This window comes from Bos indicus, chromosome 15 (genome assembly GCF_029378745.1).
Source record: "Bos indicus isolate NIAB-ARS_2022 breed Sahiwal x Tharparkar chromosome 15, NIAB-ARS_B.indTharparkar_mat_pri_1.0, whole genome shotgun sequence".
Classification (NCBI taxonomy): Eukaryota; Metazoa; Chordata; class Mammalia; order Artiodactyla; family Bovidae; genus Bos; species Bos indicus.
In genome coordinates this window covers 41,614,041-41,639,356 of record NC_091774.1, presented here as the reverse complement: position 1 = coordinate 41,639,356, position 25,316 = coordinate 41,614,041, and the positions used below count along the sequence as shown (strand labels likewise).

General features: G+C 49.5%; 1 protein-coding gene across 1 annotated transcript in view; it reads right to left on the bottom strand.

Moving 5' to 3' along the window:
* The window catches only part of GALNT18 (polypeptide N-acetylgalactosaminyltransferase 18), a 353,046-nt gene that overhangs the window by 169,125 nt on the left and 158,605 nt on the right, over positions 1-25,316 (bottom strand). Inside the window, exons 2-3 of the mRNA XM_019975498.2 lie at positions 14,960-15,152; positions 1,692-1,858 (exon numbers count right to left, since the gene is read on the bottom strand). Coding sequence (XP_019831057.2) covers positions 1,692-1,858; positions 14,960-15,152 — 360 coding nt within the window. The remainder of the gene's footprint in view (positions 1-1,691; positions 1,859-14,959; positions 15,153-25,316) is intronic.

The following is a 25,316-nucleotide window of genomic DNA, read 5'->3' as shown; positions in this document are numbered from 1 at the left end:
CTGTTTTGTGATGAGAGGAGGTAGGGTGGGATGGAGAAGGCAATGGCACCCCACTCCAGTACTCTTGCCTGGAAAATCCCATGGATGGAGGAGCCTGGTAGGCTGCAGTCCATGGGGTCATGAAGAGTCGGACATGACTGCGTGACTTCACTTTCACTTTTCACTTTCATGCATTGGAGAAGGAAATGGCAGCCCACTCCAGTGTTCTTGCCTGGAGAATCCCAGGGATGGGGGAGCCTGGTGGGCTGCTGTCTATGGGGTCGCACAGAGTCGGACACGACTGAAGCAACTTAGCAGCAGCAGCAGCAGCAGGGTGGGATGGAGCCTGGGGATGCCTCTTGCTTGGGGGATACCATCACCCTTGGAAGGATGGCTCTTCCATCCCTTGCCTCCTGACAATGTAAGAGGCCAAGAGGACAGATGGCCTTGCTGGAGCAAGATAGGGTTTACGGGCAGGCTAGTCACAAAATTGCAGTGTTAGCCACTGGGGAGTGGGAGCTTTCTCAGCATCCACTCTGTGGAGCCAGGCAGGTAGCTGCATAGGTAGGTCTCCCTACTCGAGGTCTCCCTCACAAGGCCATCACCTTTAAGCCTCCTCTGCCTACCTGCTGCCATCCGAGGTGCCTTTTCCTTCCTTCACATCCACGGAACAATGAGAGTCACATGATGCATAAGCACTACCCTTCAGAAAGCTCTAGAAGTCCCTTCTTTCTACACTACACTTCTTACTGCATGATATAAAATGAAATAGAAAATTTGCTTATAGAGATTAAAAATATTTCAATTATCTGATAGGTTTCAGCTTTAATTGATAACAAAATACAAATTGCTCATCTGAACTTCTCATTACAGCAATGGATTCACTGGGAAATTTACTACCTGACATCAGAGAAAATGCTAAAGATAACAAGCCCAATGCTGTGCTCCTGTGACCAGGTTGTATTATCTATAGCACATTCATATTACAGCTCCTATCAGGAGAGCTGGTTCTCAAACTGTCTCAGTGCATGGTCTCTAAGTTCGGAAAATATTATGGAGATGGTATATATGGGAAGAATCAGAAGTTATGGAATATGTACCAAGGGAAAGAGGCACCTGGTAGTAGCTGGAGAAAGGGAGAAGTGCTGTGAGGGCTTCAACAAGGGATTGCAGGTCGCCTGGGGCTTTGCTCAGGTCAGATGGAATGTGGAGCAGGGGATGCAGAAAAAAAGCTAGACTTTCAACAGCTCTGTTGCTGTCATTGCAGTTCATATCTTCTACCATCCTCAGCATCAACACCACTATGACCACCACCAGCACCATCAACACTTCCACCGTCACCACCACCTAGGACAACGTCAATGAAAAATCTTCTGGGCAAAGGCCAAGGCACAGAGCAAAATGGAATGATGCTTCACAGAAAGGAGTCACCGGAAAGGCTCACTGCGTATATGGAGGGGGTGGAGGTCATGGCTATTTATCTCATCACATTGCACTAGGATGTTGAAGGAGAGAGTTGACAGCCATCGAGGAAAAGCTTGGGGACCAGGCCCCTCCGGAACGTGAAGAGAGTGCAACTATGGACTGAACCTTCATGAACTTCATGAACCTCTCCTCTAGGAGCCAACATCCCAGAGAAGGAAGAGCCATGGAGAGCCTGTAGAAGCACGGAGGCTGAGACGCCCGCACAGGGCAGCGAGCTGGGCACTCACCGTTACTGCTGTTGTCATCCACCAGGATGATCTCCTTGAGCAGGTGTGGAGGTGTGCGCTCGATGGCCGAGTGGATGGAGCGCAGCAGCACGGAGAGTGCTTCATTGACAAAGATGAACACGATGCTCACCTCTGGGAGGCTGTCGGGGAACGAGAGGTTGCGGCACCTGGAAAGAAGAGCAGCCAGGCTCTTAGATAGGTCACTGACTCAGCGGGGGTCGCCCCAGGTGCCGGCCCGCCCATGTCTTGGCTCCAGCTTTGCTGGAAAGCTCAGGAGTCCAGATTCTCCCCTGGGGTCTTCTCTTTGATATACTTAAGATAATCACAAAGTGCACAGCAGACAGACCCTCAACCACTGAAACCCGTATGCCCCACTACAGAGTCTGAATTTGTCAACAACTCTCCCAGATGAACAGTTGTATCACTAGACCCTGGTACAGGGCCTGGAACCCAGCAGGCTGTCACCAAATGCTTACTGGAAGAATGACACTGTATTTCTAAATCCAATAGGATGGGAAATGCAACCAAAAGAAAATCTTAGTTTTTCCAAAATGACAGCCAATGCTTAAATGAGGCCAGACCTTAGATGACCTGCTTCAGGAGAAAAACATGTCTCCTTCCAGAGACTCCTGCCAGAATCCACTCTGCCTCACTCCAGAAGGAATGCTGCCTAGAGCCTCTCTTATGGCTCTTTCATCTTATGGATCGAGCCTCCAGAAACAGGTGGAAACCAGAGGCAGAGTCTCACCATGATAGAGGAATAGAAAGACAATTCGGACCTCATTTCACAGATAAAGATGCTAAGGCTCAGAGAGGCTAGGTCCCCACCATGTGTCAGCTGCCAAGATGAAACCTCAACTCTGGTCTTCTTAGTTCTACACCAAGGCTCTCCCTTCAAGGAGAAGTGGTCAGGTGAGAGACTGCCCCTAATTGTCCCATTTCCTCCCTAGCTCCATTGAAACCCATTTGGAGGTCCATTTGGAGGTCTCTTATCCAAAGGACGTGAGGCAAAATCACAAAAGTCTGCATGCCACTCTCCATGGGAAGAGGAACGTGAGACCCTAAAATTAGACCCCATCACGAGGCCAGACAATAAGGAATGTCATTGCTCCCAAGGGCATGTCAATTCTTTCTCCTGTAAGCATTGACTTTGTAGATGGGAAACCACTGCTGGTGCCCTTCTCTGGCTGACACTAGATACTGTTCCAGAGGGCACTGAGCTCCCATCTTCAGGACAGCTGAATGAAAGGGGAGAGCAGCAACTGTGGCCCTGACCTCGGTCCTCAGCTCAGAGTGGAGGCTGCCTGCTCCCACTATCGGCCACCAAAGGTTCCAGGGGTTCAGGGCTGGTGACGGTGTCGCACTGCTCCAAAGTGGGAGGTACAGTCAGGTGAGCATAATAATGCAATAATGAGCATAATAGCACAGGGCTTCTGCTCGTTGTAATTAAAGTGCTGCAGGATAGGGATGGGCCTGCTCTTCCTTAATGAGGAAGGCTGCAGGATAACCAGCGCTGAGCAATTTTGCAGAAATCACAGTGGGGCCCCAGCCTGCTTAAGAGCAGGAGATTAATAAACTAAAATCACTATCTCTATGGTTACCAGAAGTTTACAGAAACTTCTCTCATTCTATTTCCAGCTCTTTTTTTCTCTCATGAAAAAAATGAATGGGGGAAGGGAAAGAACCAAGGTTTTATCCAAATCTGCTTCATACTTAGGATGTGAGTAAAGCCATCAGGGTAACAGATGGGTGTAGAATTCGTTCATTCTTGCATTTGATGGAATCTATTGAGTTTTTTTCCATGAGGTGGGTATTGCATTCAGGGTTAAAACAAGGACAAAGTGCCTGTCCTCATGGAACTTGTGCTCTGAAGTGGGAAACAGGCAAACATGGGAGCAAACAAATGATACAATTTCATACAAAAGCCGAAATGAACAGTAATGTGGTGTTAGAGGACAGTGTGGTGCCCTGGCAGCTGTTCTAGGAGCGGTCAGGGAAGGGCTCTATGAGGGGAGAGGCTGGGTCAGAAATCACCTGGCACACCACAGGTGCAAAGGCCCTCGGGGTCGAGGGGACAGAGTTGCGACTAGAGAGGAGGTGATGGAGGGAGCCAGCTCAGGTAACTGCAGTGAAGGGAGGAAGAGATGAGGAGGATGAGGGAGAAAGGCTGAATGAAGGAGAAAGGCTGGGATGTCTCCTTAAGCTCATCTGCTGCTGCTAAGTCACTTCAGTCGTGTCCAACTCTGTGCGACCCCATAGACGGCAGCCTACCAGGCTCCCCCATCTCTGGGATTCTCCAGGCAAGAACACTGGAGTGGGTTGCCATTTCCTTCTCCAACAATGAAAGTGAAAAGTGAAAGCGAAGTCGCTCAGTCGTGTCCGACCCTCAGCGACCCCATGAACTGCAGCCTTCCAGGCTCCTCCATCCATGGGATTTTCCAGGCAAGAGTACCGGAGTGGGGTGCCATTGCCTTCTCCGTTAAGCTCATCAGACCCTTTCAAAAAAGTGTTGTTGTTGTGAATAGTACTGTTATAACAGCAATTAAAAGGTGGTGGTTAACAGTCAGATAATTCTGGCTAGTGCTTACTTATGGTTACCAAGACCAGCAGTTGACCTTTCCTTAGGAATGGAAAATGATAGAAGTGTTAACACACAACCTACTTGCTAATTGCAGTTAAAGAAAACACTTTATATGGTCAGACTACTAGCACATGACCTTTATTTTTCTTTTTTGAAAGTGTAATGAAGAGCTCCTAATAAGGTCACTATATCAGTACAAGCTAACTGTCTGCCCCACCAGCCATGAGACTGACTCTAGTCTGTTCCTACACCTCCAGGGGTTTCCTCTGAGTTCTCAGAGCCTCCGTATCTAAAGCTTCAGGTGTTTCCCAAGTGTTTTTCAGAGTTAAGGATTAACTGCCTTCCACCCCTCTCTTTTCTTTTTTAAAGCTCCACATAACCACTCCAAGTTGAATTTCTCCCAGTAATGGCCACGGCCATCCTGATGGGTTGAGCTGCCGTGTCTGGTATCCATCTCCTGGTGACCTTTCTCTAAGCAGAGCAGGAATGTTATATTCGTTTTTCAAGCTAAACTCTACTGATCACTATTTTTACATGCAAGACTCTTTCAAACTCAGCTGTTATATGACAACCCTTTTGAACATAACACCTAGGAGAGTACATCACATTTGTGTGTGTTCATTTCTGTCTCCTCCCACTATAATGACCTTCCCTCAGAGCAGGGACTTTATTTTGCTACTGTGTTAGCTCCCAACCTTAAACCAGAGTCTGGCATATAGTAGGTTTTCAGAATTAAACCAACACGTTTATTTATTTTATCCATGGATACCTCAGAGATATTGCAGGTTTGAGTCCACTGCAATAAGGCAAATACTGCAATGTAGTGAGTTATATGAATATTCTGGTTTCTCAGTGTATTTAAAGTTATGTTTCTATTACATGATAGTATATTGTGGGTGATAGCATTGTCTGAAAAAAACAATGTACATGACTTAATTTAAAAATGCTTTATGGCTACAAAATGCTAACCATCACATGATAACACAACACTTCAACTTGTAGAAAATTTAGTATCTGTGAAGCACTGTAACGTGAAATGCAGTAAGACAAGGTATGTCTGCATAAGGCCTGAACTTCACATGCATGCCACTGATCCCAGCTCACTCCTTTTTGTATAAACCTCCTCCCTAGAAGGAGAGTCAGGTCTTCTCTCACCAGCAGGTCCTTCCTTCTCCTGCTCTCCTTCCCTGGGATTTTGGCCCCAGTTGCTCACATTCCATCTCCAGCAGCTCTCAGTTCTTCTGCACTATAATTAAGCGATCTCCCCTGGCCAAATGTATCGAGCTCCTTAAATCCTCCCTCCCTCCCTTCTCTCTGGAGAGTCACTCAAGGCCTTCCCAGGATCAGCCTCGGTGCTTTTTCTCCAGACTGCACAGCATCTAACCTTAACCTGGGTTTCTGTGAGTAGAGAGGTGAAGAGTGGGCAGGATAAGAAAGATGAGGTGGGCTAGTTTATAGGGAGAGAGCATTGTGGGGGAGAAGGGATGGATAAAGCCACCCAGGCACTGACCCAGCTGTGCCCCAAATTGCTGTGTGATCCTGGGCAAGCCACTCTCCTGCTCTCTATATCTTTTCACGTGGAGGCAGGGACAGAGGGAGGCAGGAGAAATGATCACTTAGGTGTCTTCTCCATATAGTTCAGGATCTTCTCTCTCATATGTGATGAATGGAAAACTTCTCACTAAAGAAATAGTTTGCAAACTTCCTCTTCCTCCTAGCCAGCACCTGGCCATCACCAAATGCCACAGGACACATATATCCAATCACCACTGTAGTAGTGACTAGGCAGTGTGACCAACTCATCCAAGTCTGCCCAGGACTCTCCCAGTTTCAACACTGAGAATCCCAAGCACACCAGGATGGTTGGCCATCCTATGACTAGACCACAGCTTCTTGATGGCAAGGATCTTGTTCACGACTGCACATGCTCTGCCTGGCACTGTTCTGGCCATCAGCAAGCATTCATTCAGCCAGCATCTGCTGAATAAACTGAGGCTACTGTTTCAAAGCACCCAACACACATATAATGGATACACATAGTTCCGGTTCCTATTTTCATCTCAACATTGAAGCAGAACTTACAAGGCTGAGGGGAGAGGCAAAAAGAGGGAGGAAGACCAGCATGTCAGACGAGATGTCCTCATACCTGCCGGTCCCACCCACCATCATTACTGCCAGACACTGAACTGAGGACAGGAGCCTGCCTACAGCAGGGCATCCCAAGTCCTGCCAAAGGAACACACGTCCAAGAGCTGCTATGGAAGAGGGTTGTTCAGATCAAGCCCAGTGCTTCTGGTCCGAAATCTGGCCACTTTACCCAACAACCAGCCCCAGCCTCTACCTGAGGGCTATGCCTCTTGTATTCACATGCCAATGATCTCCCCCAGCCCCTATGTCTACTGGAGTCTGGCCAGTACAGCCTCTGTTCCCAGAGCCTGCCGTCCCCACCCGCTCTGGTGTCTGCTTCTGTCTACCCCCGTCTCTGCTCACCTCTCCAGAGAAGGGCCAGGGTACGTGAGAGTCAGAGGAGCCACCAGGGTGGCTATAACCGACCCTTCCCTATTTACATGCCTTGAGAAAGCCTGACTGTACCAGACTGGTGCCTTAATCATTTTGAGAAGAGGCACATTCTCCTGTAAAATTAAGCCATAAAAGTTCCCTTTGTACTTTTATTCTTGTTCAAAGTTAAGCCATTTTCCACTAAAGATAAAAACAAGGCATTTCTGAGCAGGGAGAACTGTGGCTGTCTAATAAGCTGGGATTGATGGTCCTGATAAAGCTGACTGCATCGATCCCTGCACACAGAGGTGGTATGGGGACAGGAGCCTCCCACCAGAGCTCCCCAGGATGGTTTTGAGCTGTTCATGAGGCAAGTTTATGTCAAGAGCTTTAGTGATGCCATTACCTGCGAGAGGCAGAGAGGCAGTACCAGACTAAGAGAGGCCAAGTCAGGCACCTGGGAACTGGGTATCAGCCAGGGCAGCAGCCAGACCCCTCCACAGTGGAGGGATGGATTCTTCCTGTGACTCAGGCAAATCTATGAGCTCCCAGTGCATCGAAGCATGACTCGTGGAGGCTGATTGACCCCTTCCAGTGTGAAGATCAAAGTAGAATGTGAGCTGGGGGCTGCTGGCCAGTGTGTATGGGGAACTGGGTCTAACTATGCCTGGGTTCTGGGAGTGCAGGAGGGACCCACCTAGACCAAGCAGAGAGAAGATAACACGCCCCTGAATACCCACTTCCCTGAGTGTCCCCAGCCCCTCCTTTCTCCTAGATAGCGTCGAGGGTCTCCCCTATACTGCAGTCAGCACACGATGGTTCAGCTGTACTGTTGACCTCCTAAGGATGGCACCCTGGGATCAGCAGTGTCTTCTTATCCCTTCACGGCCATCTGTGTCCTCACCCTGGCCTCCACCCTCCCACCTGCACCCACAGGACTTGTTTGATCCTCCTCTGACTTCACTTGGTTACACTTCTGGCTTCTTCCAGAACTTTTCAGATTAGACAGGTTCCCAGCCTGCCAGCATTCAGTCTGCTGGACTTAATGAGACCCAAGGATGAGAGCAGTGTGGGGGTTCTCACTGGGCATGCATGCAATCAAGACTTCCACTCCTGGTGGCTGGCATCTCTATCTCTGTAACCTCTGGAGCTCAGAGACTGCACCGTGCTTGCTACCCCTACTGCCCAGGGACTCCATACAGAATATCTTGAAGTAACAACATTAATAATTTCCACCTACTGAGTGCTAATGACTCATGACAAATCATACTAAGAGATGTACGTATATTTTTACCTTTCCCCCCCTCTGATTTTTATTCTTTCCTATAGGAAAAGTCCTATAGAGTAAACATTTTATCCCCATTTTATAGATGAGGGCAGTTGGACTGAGACAGCAAGTTATTTTCCAGGGCTTCCACCTGGGCTCATTTGCCTCCAAAGTCAGTGCTCAAAGGTCCCATTAAACCAGGGTCTGCACCTTCCTTCTATGACCATCTAGAGATTTGTCTGGCCAGACATCGGTGTTATGACAACCCAGAGACCTGGTGGAGGGAGGGATGAAATGGAAGTCACTCCAGGTCAACTCTGATGAAAGACAGGGTAGACACAGCGCATCTAGGAGGATGATGTGGACTATTACAATAAAGCTCTACTGGTCATGTGAAGCCTAGATTGCCTTCCTGTTTCATTGAGCCCATAGAGATAGCAATCCCCAAACACACTCTTTGTTTGAAGCCGGGTTCTCTGCGCTCCTCCAGAGCCTGGGTGTGTGGTTTCCGATGGTGTGATTATGCAACTGTGTGTAGACACTGGCGTACAAAGAATCCCAGCCACCTGCTGTCACCTGAGTAAGCTCAGCTCCTTCCTCCCTGACAGCATACGTATAAACCAGCGAAGAAAGACACAGTGTGCTTCCTGGCCTGGGGTGTGATCCCTGTTAGACTCTCACAGGCTCCTTTGTTTTTCTTTCATGCCATGTATATGCTATCGCCACTTAGCTTTTATGTGATTATTTAACAGATGTCAGTATTTCCACTAGACTATAAGCTGCATGAGATCAAGACCACATCTGCTTTGCTCACCAGCCCCCCACCCCCACCCCCGTGCCTCACGCAGCACCCAGCACAGAGAACAAACTCAGGAAGCACCCAGGATCTGGCTGAATGAACAACTGAACAAACGTTCAAGCAGTGAACAGTAGAATGAATGCAGGCCCAGGAAAAGCCCGCGGGTGGGACTTCCACCACAGTCTAACAGAATGGAATCCTGGAGTTGGACATTTACTCCCTGCCCAACCACAACCACAAGCCCAGATCATCCAATAAGCCAGAGGGGTCATGGAGGCAATGGGATATTTAGTGTAGCCAGGGGCTTCAGGGTCCTGGTAGGATGCATGTCTGGCTCAGATGTGGAAGAGATAGTGGACAGAAGTTTTAATCATCTACAAGGCAAGGGAAATGGGCCAGCCTCATCTCAGAAGAGTGTCTGACACCAGAATGACAACAGGTAAAATTCTAAGTAGAGGTGATCATCAAAGTGTCCAGCTTTCACTCAGAAACAGTTCTACTAACATCCTTTCAGGGGACTCTACTGATTTGGAGCAAGGATCTGCTATATCAAACATAGACTATAAGTAGAAGAAGGAGGGAAATGAATCAATTAAACTGTAAATAGCCAACAGGAAGCAGGGCAATCATTTGCTCCTAAAACTTATTAGAAATCCAGGGAAAATGGGATTGCTGGGACTACACAGACAGCATCCAGCGCTAGTGGAGAAGTCAGACAAGGGAGGGAATGAGCGTCTCCGTGTGGGGGGTTTGTGGATGAGCAGACCAGGCCTGTGGCAAGCAGAGCTGAGGAACGTGGGGGAGGTGGGGAAGGCAGGCACTGCAGGTGGGAAGGAGGAGGATAGGGCATCTTTGCTTTCCAGCAGAGCCTGGCTCCAGCCTCTGATGCTCAGAACTCTGGGGCTGGGGAGAAACCACTCTGATCTGTCTTGCAATGCCCGCCTGGCCCTCCTCTCATCTAGTGCCAGCGTGGAAGGCCTGGCCTGTGTCACTCCTTGCCTGCTTAGTGGTCCTTCTAGTACATAAAGTCATGACCGTGCCCCCAGGCCATCCATTTTACAAATCAGAGACCCAGATGTGTTCAGTTGCTCAGTCGTGTCTGACTCTTTATGACCCCTTTGACTGTAGCCTGCCAGGCTCCTCCGTCCAGGGAGTTTTTCAGACAAGAATACTGGAATAGGCTGTCATTTCCTCCTCCAAGGGATCTTCCCAACCCAGGGATCAAACCCAGGTGTCTTGCATCTCCTGCACTGGCAGGCAGATTCTTTACCATTGAGCCAGCAGGGAAGCCCAGGGACCCAGAGTAACAAAAAGTTAAATAGCAGTTACTGTGATGTTAGGCAATGTTCTAAGGTGTCTACATATATTACATGTTCAATCTGTGTATTACCATCTCCAATTTACAGACAGGAAAACCAAGGCATAGAAACGCTAGTTAACTTGCTGGAGGTCAACCAGTTTAGAAGCGAGAGACCTGGCCTTGGAATCCAGGCAATCGGGTTTTACATATTATTCTATAATCCAGCAGAAACTTCATCTGTCTGTCATGTTACCCAGTTTTTCCTCTTGAGTTGTTCTCTAAACATACCTCACTTTCTCTATATCCCATAAAATCCAATTCTGTAGCTTTGATCTGAGTAGCAGAATAGAACAAAACTATTCACCTCCCCATTTTAAGACATTAATATTGCTCAAGATTACATTATATTTAAGAACAATCATGTGATACTACTGGTTCATAATATGTTTAATTAACCAGGAACCACAAGTACTTTCCCAGATTGCCCCAGTTAAGAAGTATTTCCTCCTGTGTCTGTGCAGTTAGCATTTTTGATGCAGCAGCAGAATCATTATTTGGGGTGTTGATTTTACCCCTTTGTTCTGAGGCAACCGTCATGGAAGCCTCATCTTCCAAAGACCTCTGGGTCATCTCCACAGAGCCAAGATTCCAAACTAGAAAAGCCCCCCTAGGAAGGGTGGGGCGAGGGGGCTGTATAGCATCCTAGAGACACAGACTTACGTAAAAACACCAGGAACTTGATCAAGTTTCTTAACCTAGGAAATATTCAGCATTCTCCTAAATAAAATGTGAACAATAATAACTACCCCATAGAGACATGAGGATAAAAGTTAAAGGAGAAGGCGGACATTAATCTGTCTGCACAGTGCCTGCCACACAGGAAGGACTGGTGAGCAGACAGTGGCTCTTGGGGTAAATCCTTGGCCCTGGGGAAGCAACCCCTAGATAATCCAGTGATCATGTCCCAGCTTCTCACCTGAAACTGCCCTGCTTCCCCACCAGGACCAGATACATAACCTGTGGGGCTCAGTGCAAAAGGAAAACATGGTGGCCTTTGTCGAAAACTTACTAAGAATTTTAACACAGCAAAGGCAGAACATTAAACCAAGGGCAGGGCACTTTTAGCCTTCTGAGGATCTTGTGCCCACTGGATAGTGTCCTAACACTGCCACTGTAAGAAAGTCCTGCATCTTGGTGCCTTCAAACAACACACATTAGTTATCTTCCATTCTGGAGGCCAGAAGTCTGACAGAGGTCTCACTGGGCTGAAGTCAAAGTGTCAGCAGAACCGCATTCCTTTCTGGAAGTTCCAGGTGATAACCTGTTAGACACTGTCCTTGCTTTTTCAGTATCTACAGGTTTCCCCCATTTACAGCTCTTTTCCATCTTCAAAGCCAGCAGTGTCTGGCTGAGTCCTTCTCACATTGCCATCGCTCTGGCTTTCTCTTCCACATTTAAATGCTCTGGGATTACTCTGGGCTCGTCCAGATAATTCAGGATGATCTCCTTATTCTAAAGCCAACTGATTAGCCACCTCAATTCCATCTGCAACCTTGATTCTCCTTTGCATACACCATGTTTAAAGGTTCCAGAGACCAGGATGTGGACACCCTTGGGAGGCTGTTACCTGCCTACCATACATGATGCTCATGAAGACAGTCCTCCTGAACCCCAAAGTTCAGAGATCTCCGAGGTTTGTCTAGCGGCTGCAGCATGAAGACCCTGTGACCCTCCAATCTGTACACACAGATCTGGTGGCCATACTCATAGTGGTAACACCGCAAACACCCATAGCCACCTTGGATGGACCCTAACCTGCTCCCAGGAGGATCCAGAACCCTGGCTCCAGGCTTTATTCTTTCCCTGCTGTAATCCCGTCCTGACTCTTTCCACTTCAATGTTCTTCTTTCCAGAGTCTCCCCAGCTGAAGACCCACGACTCCTTTGGGGACAGGCGTGCGTGCTTCTGCCCCAGTTGCTACCACTAGGGGCTGCAGAAGATAGTCCAGTCCCCTTTACCAGCCCCTTGTACCCTGGTGGCTCAGACGGTAAAGAATCTGCCTGCAGTGCTGGAGACCCAGGTTCAATCCTTGGGTCAGAAAGGGAATGGCTACCCACTCCAGTATTCCTGCCTGGAGAATTCCATGGACAGAGGAGCCTCTGGACCTGGGCTACAGTTCATGGAGTAGCAAAAGAGTCAAACATGATTTAGTGACTAAACCACCACCAGCAGCAAGGAGCAGTTGAATCCCAAATTACAGCTGGGCAGTGACAAGTACAGATGACAACTGGGACTTGTGACTGGTACCTAAAGTGGGGCCAGTCTTGTGGGACTGAGCCTTTAACTTATGGGATCTGACACTAACTCTGGTAGGTAGCATCTAAAGCTAATTGAATTGTAGGGACACACAGCTGGTGTCACAGAATTGGTTGATATTGGGGAAAAAAACCCACATCTGGTGTCAAAGTGTCATGAGTAGAAGAGTAAAGCGTGTGTCTTCTACCTGCTCCAGAAGGTTACTGTGAGACATCAAAGAGTTAATGTAAATAAAGTGTGAAATGCTTCCCTGAAAACATGGCTCATGCCATATAAACGTTTGGCAGTGTAATTTGAAATAGGATGACAGTAAAGATATTGAAAAGATATTTCTAAAATGAGTTAAACGGGATAAGCAAGCAATGACCTTGTTACAAGGCAGCGATGTTTTCATGGAAATTAACAGACAAAGAGAGGCACTGTTTTACCCAAGCATGTGCTTGTTTCGAGCGGTCCACCATCGGCTCTCTAATCCTGGGTGTGTGTCTGGCACAGCAGCTGAAGTAGAGCTAGACAGAGCCTTCCAAGTCCATGTGCAAAGAGACACCACCGTCCTTAGAGCCTCCGCAGGAGCCCCTGCTGAGAGCAGGCAGGCTCAGCTCTGCCTTTTATCAGAGATTCTGTTTTACTGGCTATAAAAAGGGGTTGACAGAAGTCGCCTTGCCCACAGGGGAGGTGTGGAAGCTCGATAAACTGTAAAGTTCTGTGCAGAGGAAAGGTCTTTCCATTATGATTACTGCTTCTCTCCAGTGGCTCAGGAGGAAACCACAGAATTCAGCTCACCTGGAGTCCTCCAGAGACATCCCCCTCCAGCCCCGGCCCACGCACCTGCCACCACCTTCTTAGCAAACTCGGGAAGTCCAGGCTGGGCTGCCTTTTCTGCATGCACTCCCTTCAGAGCAGGCTTTCCAGGGAGCCCTGCACTTCAGAGAAAGGCCATGCGGTCTCTCCACCCAGCAACTCCTGCTTCTCTCCCATGGAAGCAGGAAGGACTGGTGTGCACGGCGCCTCTCTCAGTGAAGGGTGGAAGGGTGTCAGTCAGCTCTCAGCATGCCTCCTGCACAGTCAAGGCAGCCCAGCTGTGGGCTCGGGTCAAAGGCCTGGATTTGGTTTCTGGATACATTGGTTCAAGTCTCAGCTCAGTCACTTGTTCAACTGTGTGATGCCAGCCAGAGTTCTTACTCTTTCTGTTCCTCAGCTGCTTCGACTCTGAATGGGACTATGCCAACTGCCTGCCCACCTTCATGCAGGTTGGTGTGGTCCACATGGGAAGCACACCTCAACCAGTCAAGCTCATGCAAACACCAGTCATCATTACAGCCACGCTACAGTCAGCAAAATCTACCATTTCCCCTTATTTTGGGAAAAATGTGTATTGAGTTGTGCCTGAGTCTATAGCTTCTGTGCTGGCCAAGATCATGGCTGAGGCCTCTGCAGAGTCCTGTGTGTGTGTGCTAAGTCGCTTCAGTCATGTCTGACTCTTTGCAACCCTACAGACTATAGCCCACCAGGTTCCTCTGTCCACGGGATTCTCCAGGCATGAGCAATGGGGTGGGTTGCCATGCCCTCCTCCAGGGGATCTTCCTGACCCAGGGTTTGAACCTGTGTTTCCTGCATTGCAGGTGGATTCTTTACCCACCGAGCCATCTGGGAAGCCCCCAAGTATTCTTTAAATGAACATATACTCTTCTTTCCCTGTGTAGATCCTTAGATGGTCTTTCATCCCTAGAGCACAGCCAGGCTCACTTGGGCTAAGAAAAACCATACCTCACTACAGGGCATACAGCAGATGTTCAATAAATGTCTATGAAACTGAACTGAACTCTCCTTCCCAAAGAACACAGACTCCAAACCCAGAAGCAAGATCTTTCTTGAAAACTCCAGACACAAGCTAACTGTGGTTTGCAGCTTTAAGAAAATTTTTAAAATAAGTAGAAAGGAAGAGAAGGTGTGGAGGGGGGAGCTCACAAAAGTTAATGAGATTTTCTCAGCTGTGGTACGTGCCCACATTTTTAATAATTAGGAGTAATAAAAATTCTAACTGAACCTTAAAGGAACATCTTTTGTAACAAAGAGAGAAGTCAAGACAGACTTCTCTGTCGGGTGTAATGACTTGTTAGCCTTGGAAGATGGATATACTTTAAGAAACTAATTTACAGAAAAAAATAATTGTTCATAAAAATGCAACTAATTGGGTTAAAATGACTTATTAACAGGAGTGCCAGATGACTCTTGTGCCCTTAAGGATTAAATTCGGTTATTAGTCCTCAAAATTTCTTATTTCTAATGGAAGAAAGCCTTCTCCCTGCTTAGCAGATGGAGAAACTGAGTCTGGAGGAGAGGGAGAGTGACTTGCTCGATGCAGGCCGAGGAGGGAGGACCCTAAGCTAAAGCTGGGAAGCGATCAGGAGTCCAGACACCCAGTCCTGGCTCTGTCCCCAGCACCATGGGGACCCCACCTCCCCACCGGCAGGTCAACAAGGGCCCGGCCACTGACTCTGCTCACCCACTGGGTCTGAGGTCAGGCAGGGGCCGGTCGAGGGGTAGGCGGTCACTGAGGTAGGCGTTGTAGCCGTAGTACTGGAACTGCTTCAGGGCCACACGCCGGCCTTCGGGGCTGAGCTCCTGGCCCCAGTGTGCAAACAGAGAGGAGTCTGTGAAGGGCTCAGCCTCTGCCTCCTCAGGTTTGGCGGGGGCTTCTGGAGAAAGAAGGGATAAGGAGACAGTGGGTCAGAGTACATGCCTGCATATGCCATGACAGCCCCTTACCCTTCCTCACCATTGCTTTGGATAAAATGATCTTAGCCCCAACTTTGGGGGTGGGGGGAATAGAATCATCATGCTCCCCCAAGCCCATTTATCCTTCCATATATCCATTCATCCACCCAACAAGCACTAACACAAAGGATATGGAAATACACCCAGCAGAGTCCACAGGGAAGCCAGTGGGTGTGACCCTGATGCCCCATGGCTTTATGTCAGAATCTCCTTTTCCAGTCTGCCTTCTCATCAGGCACTGGGCCCAGCCCTTGAATGGGGTTTCTGCTTCTCTTTCCCCAGAGCACACCCCTGTTCCCTGTTAGTCCTAAACTGTCCCACACCCGGATCCCCAAGCTGAGTGCCTGCTCCATTGTCCAGTTCTTGCCAGTCCACTCTCTCTCCACTGTCTGGTCCTGCTGAGAGTTTCCTGGCTACACCCTATGAGATTCACCTAACTGCTAGGACCCTCGGCCAAATTGCCTCCTGCTGCTTCAGGATAGGGGCTCGTTGGCACAGCAGATAGACAAACCATCCCCAAATCTCCACACACTCTGGGCACTGCTCATTGGACCTCTGGTAGACTTTGTAGGGGCAATGCTCACACCAGATCAAGAGAATTCATGGTTCTCCTGGAAATTTCCAAGAAAATGGAGGGGGTATTATTACTACAAGAGCAGAGGCTTGGATTTATATAGACACAGATTCAAACAAATCCCTGCCCCACTATTCACTGGCGATACGATCATAAGCAAACACTCAACTTCTTGACGCCTTGATTTCCTCACTTGCAATGTGGGGATATTAATAATAATACCTACTCCTCATTCCTGAGATCTGTGAGGATTACATGCAATAATGTACATGAAACACTTGTTTCAGAGTACGCGCACAATAACAGGGTTGCTATAGCAAGTGCGGCCTGGAGGGTCAAGTCCCTTTTTTACAGGGATAGTGAGTAGGTCTTGCCAGGACACAGGCTGACTGGTCAGGACTATAGAACTCATTCCAAGGGACCAGGTAGTCAGGCCCACCATTCAAATGCCAGCAATCACAGAAATTAGACAGGGATGCTAAGGCCACTGGACTGGCCTTTCATGTTCATAAACATGATGTAAGTAAGAGATGGAGCCTGGAATGAGACAGGGACCAGGAAGAAAGCAGAAGGGGGTTCAGAACAGGAGAGGCAGGCTTAGGACACTTGCCAAAGTCCCTTCAGCTATCTACATGGAGCCAGGAGGTGCAAACACACTTATGTCAGGTAACTTAAAGGTACAGTCTGGAGACAGGCAAAGGGAGGGCCGCTTGGTCTTCAAGGCCGGAGAGCTCAGAGTGGCATACCACCACCTCCTCCTGACAGATTCTTGGAAGTGTCCATCTGGGAAGAGGAGGAGGCTTGCGAATAAGAGGGGGACACTTCCAGCACCCAGAACACTCCTGTCACAGAAGGGGTGCTCCCGGGAGAGGAAGCGCCATCACTGGAGGTGCACAAAGGATGTCATGGACAGAGGCGCTGTCACCGCTCCTTGCAAATTAAACAGCGCGTGATTCTGAAAGCAGAGGAGCGCACCAACGCCAGAGACTCCAGTCAGGGAGACACCGAAACTCGTGCCCATGGAGCTGGCACTCATACCAACGCCAGAGACTCGAGTCAGGGAGACACTGAAAGTCATGCCCACAGAGCTGGCACTCACACCAACACCAGAGACTCGAGTCAGGGAGACACCGAAACTCATGCCCACGGAGCTGGCCCTCACACCAACACCAGAGACTCAAGTCAGGGAGACACCGAAACTCATGACCACGGAGCTGGCCCTCGCAGGTGCTGGGTGAACGTGTGTAAGCACCTCTGCTTTTTGGGGGCCATGTCCTGGGCATATACTCACACTGGAGATCCATGTAACTCCTGGGATAACCATCACAGCTAGCACTTGCTGAGTGCTTACCATGAGTGAGGCTCTGCCATAAGCATTTTCCACTTACCAACTCATTTCCCCCCTACAGGGTGGGGACTGCCACTGTCACCATTCTAGAGAGAGTGAACATGAGGCACACAGAGGATAAGAACCTTGACCTTCACTTAGGAGGACGTGAAGTAGCTGAGATGCAGTCTGAGGTAGTCTGTCCCCCGAGGCAGTGGCCCTAACCATTAGGCTGCACTGCCTCTACAGAGCAAAGGGCTGGATACAGGTGAATTCCAAAGATGAACACTGCCTGTCATCTCAGTTGCCAATTTTCCTTAAAGATGCAGGAGGAAACTCAGATATATTAAACACATTAGGACATTTAAAGGAGTAAAATGCGAACTACGTGTGCATTTCTATGACAAAGCAAGAACTTCTGGGACTGCGGTGCTGCTCAAAGCTCCATCCCAGAGCTCAGGCTGCCCTTGGCCCTTCGACTTGGTGTGTTCGAAAGGAAATACAGGGCTCACCTGATCTTGAAGGTCCTTGTTCTTTCTAAAAAGATGGATGGTTCATTGTTTGGATTCAGGAGTAGTAAAAATCTAAATGAGTGAACCAACTGAATCACACATATAATATTTAACACAAATGGAGTTTTACTGCTCTCACATACCTAAACGGATATTATCAAGTAAAATCAGGTCATTTAATGAAAAAATTATGATTCACAATTAGACCGGTATAGCATGAAAATGGATTATAAACATATTAAAGTCCTGGGTCCCAGCACATGCTTTTGCCTTTTTACTCAGTATGGTACAAAGGACAACAAATTTGATGGCGGTGGGTTCTGAATGATGAGTCAGGGGCAGGACAGGGAGAAGAGGGGGTATATTTGGTGAATTTCTGCCTGAGCCAAGCACAGCGCTGGTTGATGTCTTTACCCAAGGTTATCTCTGTCATGCTCACAGGCTGGATCCCATGAGGGCAGGAGGACATCTGTCTTGTTCCCTGCTGTATCTGTGGCTCCCAGCAGAGTACGTGGCTCTTACAAGATCAGTCCATCATTTCAAAACAAATCAGTTAATCAGTACTCCATAGTAGTTAGTTACTAGACACGAGGAAACCAGAGATGAAGAAGCTGAATGACTAATCTGAGGTCACCCAGTTTGTCAGGGGCATTGACGATTTCCTCTGCACCGCCAAGTGGCAAACTATGGTCTGAGGGCCAAATCTGGCCCACCGTCTTTTACATAAATAAAGCTTTATTGTAACACATGATATTCACTTGCTCTAAATTTAGCTATAGTGCTTCAGGACAACAAAGGCAGAGTATGACAGAGACCCATATGGCTTGAAAAATGGAAAATATGTACTTTCTGGCCCTTTAAGAAAAAATACGCTGACCCCTGCTCTACACCTCACATTTGACATCCCTTAGGTAAAGAGGACGTGACTCTGCTAATCCATTCATCTTGTTTCCTTAGGAGCACTGGCTGTAGAGAAAGAATGTATACTCTAGCTCTGCCATTTACCGGATTAGCTTAGCTGCACCTCAGTTCCTCATCTGGAAAGTGGAATGGGTACCAATAGTACCTTCTTCTTAGACTATTGGTGCACATTCAATGAGAAGGTCCATGTGAGAGCTTAGCACGGTGCCCAGCATGTAAGAAATGTTAGCACAGGGAGCGGCAGTGGCTAAGGACACACACAGCCCCACAGCCCGCCAGGGTGCTCCTCCACTGACACTTCTTGAGCTCAGGTGAGGAAGATGAATGAGGTCCCAGCTCTGGAAGATGCTGCTGTTGTGTAGCCCCAGATGAAGGGTGTCCATGTCGACAGAGTGGCCTCCCATTAACCAGTCCTAGACTCAACCCCTCGCACTCTCCAGTAAGAGAGCAGACCTATAAGAAGGAACATGTCTGACACAGTTAGGGTGACAAAGAGACCCCAGGGAAGTGCCTGGCTGGGTCCTCCGCAGGGGTCTGGAGGTGTCCAGACAGATCTGGTGAGGCGCAAGACCCACAGACGTCTCTCACCCAATGATCAGGTGTCCCCGAAGGGCAAACATGAGCCATGGCCCACGCTGGGGTTCACTCTTGACTCACGGAAGGGGTGACCTGAGAGACGTGTATATTCAGGGGGCTGAGTGCCTCCCCGGGCGAGCTCGTTCATGGCACAAATGAGAAGAACACGAGGAACTCAGCCGGGCAGCTGAGCCAATGTTTGGAGGGTTCTGAGCGCAGCACAGAGGCTGTGGTTCCAGCCCACTCCTCACCCAGCCTTGTGCTCGTCCCAGGGAGAAGCAGGCTGAGAGGGAACACCGAAGGGCCATTTCCCTAGACGGTCACACACGGGGCACAAGCAGCGCCTGTGTGACGCTCGGGCAGGAGAGCTATTCCTCTGCCTCCCCTGACCCACTATGAACAACCACGTGCTGTGGGCAGGAGGGAGGCCCCAGTGGGGCCCGACTCATGGAGGATACTCACTGGAGACTCATTGGTTGAGGGGGGGCAGTGCCGTGTTCTGCCCCTCTCTGCTCATGACCTCCCATAGCCAATGGTCCTTCTTGGCCTCTGGACAGATGGCTCTAACAGGGCAAAAACTACAGAACAAGAACTGGAGCTGCCAGCACCTCAGCAGGCCTGGGACGGCCAGTGAATGGGGAAGGAAGAACCACAACACACACTGCAAGTCCGAAAGGCCCGACTGGCCATGTGATTTGGAAATAGTTTCTGAACCTTCAAGCACGTATGCCAAGGTGCCACTTGCCAGCCATCACCAAAGGTTCTGTCCAAAGTGGCCAAGTGCCATTCAAAAATTATTTGAGGTCCAGTGAGGAGGGGACTGAAGGCTAATCTTGGGTGTTTACCGCAAAACCTTGCCCCTGAAGCCGATCCCCTCATACACTGTACCCCAATTCCACTGCACTGGCCCTGCCCAGTGGTAAGACCAGGCCATCGCAGTGGTCCCATGATGTAGGTTCTATCATTCCCATCACAGATGAGAGGAGACTGCAGCTCAGAGACAGGAAAGAGCTTGATGCTGAAACTGTACTCCTGAGCACAGCCCAGCCTCTATGTTGTAGGAGAGATATACTGTCTGGCCTGAGGACTAGAGCACTTCAGGCCCTGAGAGTCTGCTGAAGTTGGTCTGCACTGGTTCACAGCAGCTGTTAACCCACTGCAATACCTTCACAGCACTGGTAACAGCTGCTTCCCCGAGGCCCTCCACGTGGCCCTCTTACCCCAACTGCTCTGGCCCTTTTCTTGGATTGATCCAGATCTTCCTACCAGCCAGCCTCTGCCTCCCCATCCCAGCTGCTCCACACTGTGACCAGCATTTATGCCAACTGGTTAGTGTCTCTGCCTTGCTAGTTAAGTACAATTTGACTATTACTTGCTCGCGCCCTTCCTAGGAGGCCTCTGAAAAAGAATTATGGGTTTCTGGAGACCTTTCACTCAGTTCATCTGTTCCCCACGTTAGTGCCCAGGCCTCATTACGCATGACCTGTTTTCCAGAAAGTTCTGCCAGGGATCACAGAAGGCATCCAGGAAATGCCACGATATGGTCCCAGAGATAGGCCCACAGAGCCTGACATGCAGCCCACTAATGAGAGCGGAGAATTGCAGATCCAGGTCCTGACAGCCTCCATGCTAATTCACAGAGACAGGAGGGAACTGGGGCAGGAAAGCAGCTTGCGAAGCTCCAAGCAGTGAATGTACCCAAGGCTGCAGCTCTGAGCCTGAGCCCCAGCTCGCCAGCCAGGCACGAGGAGGCCATCTGGAGACCCAATCAAGGCCCGTGAGGCCTCTAAAGCCGCTGATGCTGAAAGCGGGAGGAATACCTGTGTGAGGAGGGCTGCTTCAAGGAGCAGCCGGAGTGAAGGCTCTCCCCGCTGCTTCTGCCTGTCTGGGCGGTGCCAAGACTGCACGATGGAGTAGAAAGAAAACGGGTCTTGGAGTGAAGCAGACATTACCATGCTGCCCAGCCCCTCCCATTTCTGATGGCCTGTCCTCTCTAGGACCACGTTCCTGAGGATCCCTGTCTTTTGGAGCTGAGCCATTTTGTCCGCTCCCACCACGCCCTTCAGTGGAAACTCTGAGGCTGGAGGAGCTGCAGAAGAGGCTGTAGCCCAGACCTCTCCCTGAGCCCGACTCTGCTCCTTAGACTTTAAGATGAATCTTAAAATAGCAACAGAAGGGGTCACGTGCTCGATCCCTGCTGGTGGTCAAAGTGATTTGGGGCTGGACAGCAGGACTGGCCAGGCTCTGCTGGGGGACAGACTGAGCCACCTGGGACGAGGCCCTCTTCGCTAAGGGCCAGTTAGCCAGTTGCTCAAGCTGGACTAGGGCTCACTGGAAGTGGCAGCCCTGCTTCTGATCCCATCATATGGGCACCTTTGGGAATATTTCCCCAAGCAGTGGAGCCCTCTTTTTTTTTTTTTTTTTTAATGGTTTTTCTCAGTTCTCTATATGCTCCTCTTCAAGGCAGAGTTAAGAAGACTTTGAGGGTGGGTGGCAAGAGGTCCTGCCTTCTGCCCTGCTGCCAGTCCTATAGCCTGCTATTTCGGTTTCTGCCCTCGGGCCATGCTCAGAGCTGAAGCTTTGGTGTTTGGTGGTGAGATCCATAGTCTAGGGACAGGGAGGCAGGGAGGAAGCAGGACAGGCAGGCCAATGTCCCAGGTAATTGCCTGCTGTGTGCACTGGGGCCCTATGTCTAAAGGACCTCTGGGGGACAAGCACAGATGGTCCTGTTGCCTTGTCCTCCTCCCGGAGTGTCCTGGGGCCTCCTTCTCCCACTCTCCTAGGTCTGGTCTTCATTTTCTCTGGATTAGATCCACAGTCCAGCCCTTCAAGTCTGCATTTCCTTGGTTGTGGAACAGGAAGAGACTGCCAGGCTGGTGGGGGGAGCTGCTGTGAAGTCGGCTTTTGGAGGGATGAAGGCTAAGCATGAAATAATGGAGCTGGCAGTGCTGAATATCCAGATAAGAATTCTTAAAGCAGTTTCCTTTCCTTCCACTCCTTTTATTTTTTTTTTAACAGCTTTATTAGGGTGTAATTTACATATCATAAAATTCACCTGTTTCAAAAGTACAGTTAAGTGATTTCTAGAAAACTTTTTTTCCGTTCTTGAGATGTCTTGTTGTATGCTTTATTTGGTGTTAAAAAGAGAAGGGCTAATTGAATATCCAGAAATGTACGTTGTTGGTGTTCAGTATCACCTGCTGGCTGGCTCCCTGCTGATGATAAAGGACCATTGTTCCCACTTAAACAGCCTGATGCCTGGGCCTCGCCCGAGAAGCCCGGAAGCCTGGGAAGTGTCTTCAGAGCCTCAAATTCCATCCACGGGAGCAATATTGATGAGGCAGGATTCACACCTCCGCAAATGGGGTGGTTCACCCCAGAACAGCAGCGGCTAGTTCTGACTGCTTCTGCTTGCCCTCTGCAGTGCCACCTCCACACTCCACGGTGTGTGCCCTCCCCACTTCTCTTCCAACACCCAGCCCTGGATCCAAAGTGGTGCCCCTGGGCCTGTCCTAGCTGGAGGGAGGCACCGAGATCCTGGGGGAGACAGGCGGTCCTGAGAGGCGGGAAGCCTCAGTCCACCCTCCCCTCCAACACGGGGCAAATCCCCGTTTCCCGCTCTGTGAGATGAACCCAGTGTTTGGGCTCTACTGGGGAAAAAAAGGAGGACTTGCAAACGTCACCATGATGCTTTTCTTACTCCTCGAAAAGGAAGGCATCAGGCCTCCACTTGTACCTGGGCTCCCAAGGGGAGATCTTCAGGTTTTTAAAAACATCCTTTGATGTGCTAAGAGTCCTAATAATAAGGAAGCAAAGTACTGTGTTGAGTTGAGGGTCTCCCCTCCTCTCCACTTTTAGAGACGCAGTACTGACATGAGCTGAAGGTCTTTTGCCCCCACAATTTGGCTTTCTTTTCCAGGAATCCTAAGAATGGCTAAGAGAAAGCAGTGGGATCTGGCAGGAAAGAGCTTGGAGATAATCAGAAGCAAGGAGCTCTGACAGTCTCAGGCCCCACACCATTAGAAGCCTCTGCAGAACAACTTTATCCACTGTGGAAAAGACACACAGGGAGAGCTTCCTCTGGCATGTGGAGAGCACTGCGGGGAAAGGGAGTGGCTGCCACAGAAGGCCTCCTGACCAGGCAGGGCCAGGCCTGCATGGCAAAGGACAGCCTCCCTCAGGGGCTCCAGAGTCAGCTCTGCCCATGACAGGCTGTGTGACCTTCGTCAATCTCCCTGAACCTCAGCCAGCTTGTCTGTTTGATGGGGATAATAAAACCTCTCGCTAACTGTGAAGATAAGGCGAGCTGCTGGCATCAGTAAAGTGCTTCGCAAACTGTCAGACTCCTGGCCGGTGGATTTGTTTCCTGTTGCTGCCGTAACACATGTCTACAAATTTAGTGACTTCATGCCAATGTATTATCTTGTAGTTCTGGAGGTCAAGGGTTTGACAGGGTCTCTCTAGGATAAAATCAAGGTATTGGCAGGGCTGTGTTCCTTTCTGCATGTCCTAGAGGACAATTCTTGAATCCTTGAATCCCCCATTCCAGCTTCTAGAGGCCACCTACTGTCCTTGGCCCATGACCCTCTTATTTCATGGCCAATGCCAACAACAGTGGGTTGAATTCCTCTCATGTGGCATCCCTCTGACTTCTGATCCCCTTTGACACTTTGAAGGACCCCATGATTACACTAGGCCCACCTGGACAATCCCGGACACTCCCTATTTTAAGGTCAACTGATGGGCACCCTGAATTCCATCTGCAACATTAACTCCTCATTGCCGTATCAGCTAACATTCACAAACCCCAGAGATTGGGATGTACTTATCTTTGCGTGTGTGTGGGGAGGCACATTATTCTGTCTTACCTAGTAAGAGGTCCATCATTGTGGGTTTTGCTCTTTATAAAGGTGTGGTTCTAATACTCTGCTCTCAGGGTTGGAACCCTGAGAGGCAAAGGAATGACAATTCACGTTTGTTGAGAGCTGACCAGCTCTCAGCATAGTGGTGGTCTCCTCCCTGACATGGCTCTGGGACTGCACGAGGGGACACACACCCAGGAAACCAAGGGCAGGGCTGCCAGTCAGGCTCTCTGAAGGAGGCAGGTGCACATGAGGGCAGCAGGTGGCTGGAGCCTCGCCCCTGACCTTGAAGCCACCCTGGCCCTGCCTCCTTCATGCACCACTAATGAACAGCAAACAAGAGCCCGGGAGGTGCAAGGCATGTGCCGAGGCCACTGCCCTCCTGCCTCCTGCTTCCCCACCAGCTCTGACCGAACCATCCTCGTCTCCAACCGGCTCCTCACTGCCGGCCCTGCCTCCACTGCTGTGCTTTGAATTGGTGAGTTTGGTTACCCCAAACTCTGGCTTTCAAAACTCCCTGAAGCTGCAGTTCTATTGTTTTGGGAGTTTTCTCATCTGGGAATCTGAGAAATTGCATACTGGCAGATACCTAAAACCATCTGCATTAGATTTCATGGGAGTCATCAGAGGCAGTATGATGTAATGCGAGGGTTGGCAGACTCTTTCTGTAAAGGACCAGTAGTGAATATTTTAGGTTTTCAGGTCACGAGGTCTTGGTTATAATTACTCCACTCTACCCTGGTCTCTTGAAAGCAGTCATAGATCATATGTAAATGAGTGGGTGTGGCCTTGTTCCAGAAAGAGTGTTTCTACAGCAGGCAGCCGGTCAGCTCTGGCCCCTGGGCTGCAGTTGCTGACCCCTGGTGCAGAGGCAGCAGAGACTGGCTCCTGGCTGCTGCATCTACTAAGCAGGTCATAACTGCTCTGTGCCTCAGTTTCCTCACTAGTAAATAGGATAACAATAGCAACTCTGTAGGGTAGTAGTGAGAAATGGGGAAGGGAACCTGTGTCCAGCACTCAGAGCACAGCCTGGCAGCTTGTAAGCTGGGTGAGTGTTAGCCAGGATCTGCCTGTCGGTCAAGAGCATCCACCTCCAGGACGCTGGCTATGACACACCTCTCAGCCTCACTGTATGAAGGCCCACTCTTACTCTCCTAGTACTGGCCTCATGGGCCACTACTCAAGCCCACCTAATTCAGCCCCAGCTGGGAGGGACCAAGGTAGTTATGATCCTGTGTATTCAAGTCACTGAAAACAGGATCCTGAGCAAGGCCAGAACAGAGGACAGAGGAATCAGCCTGCCCTTCTGGGAG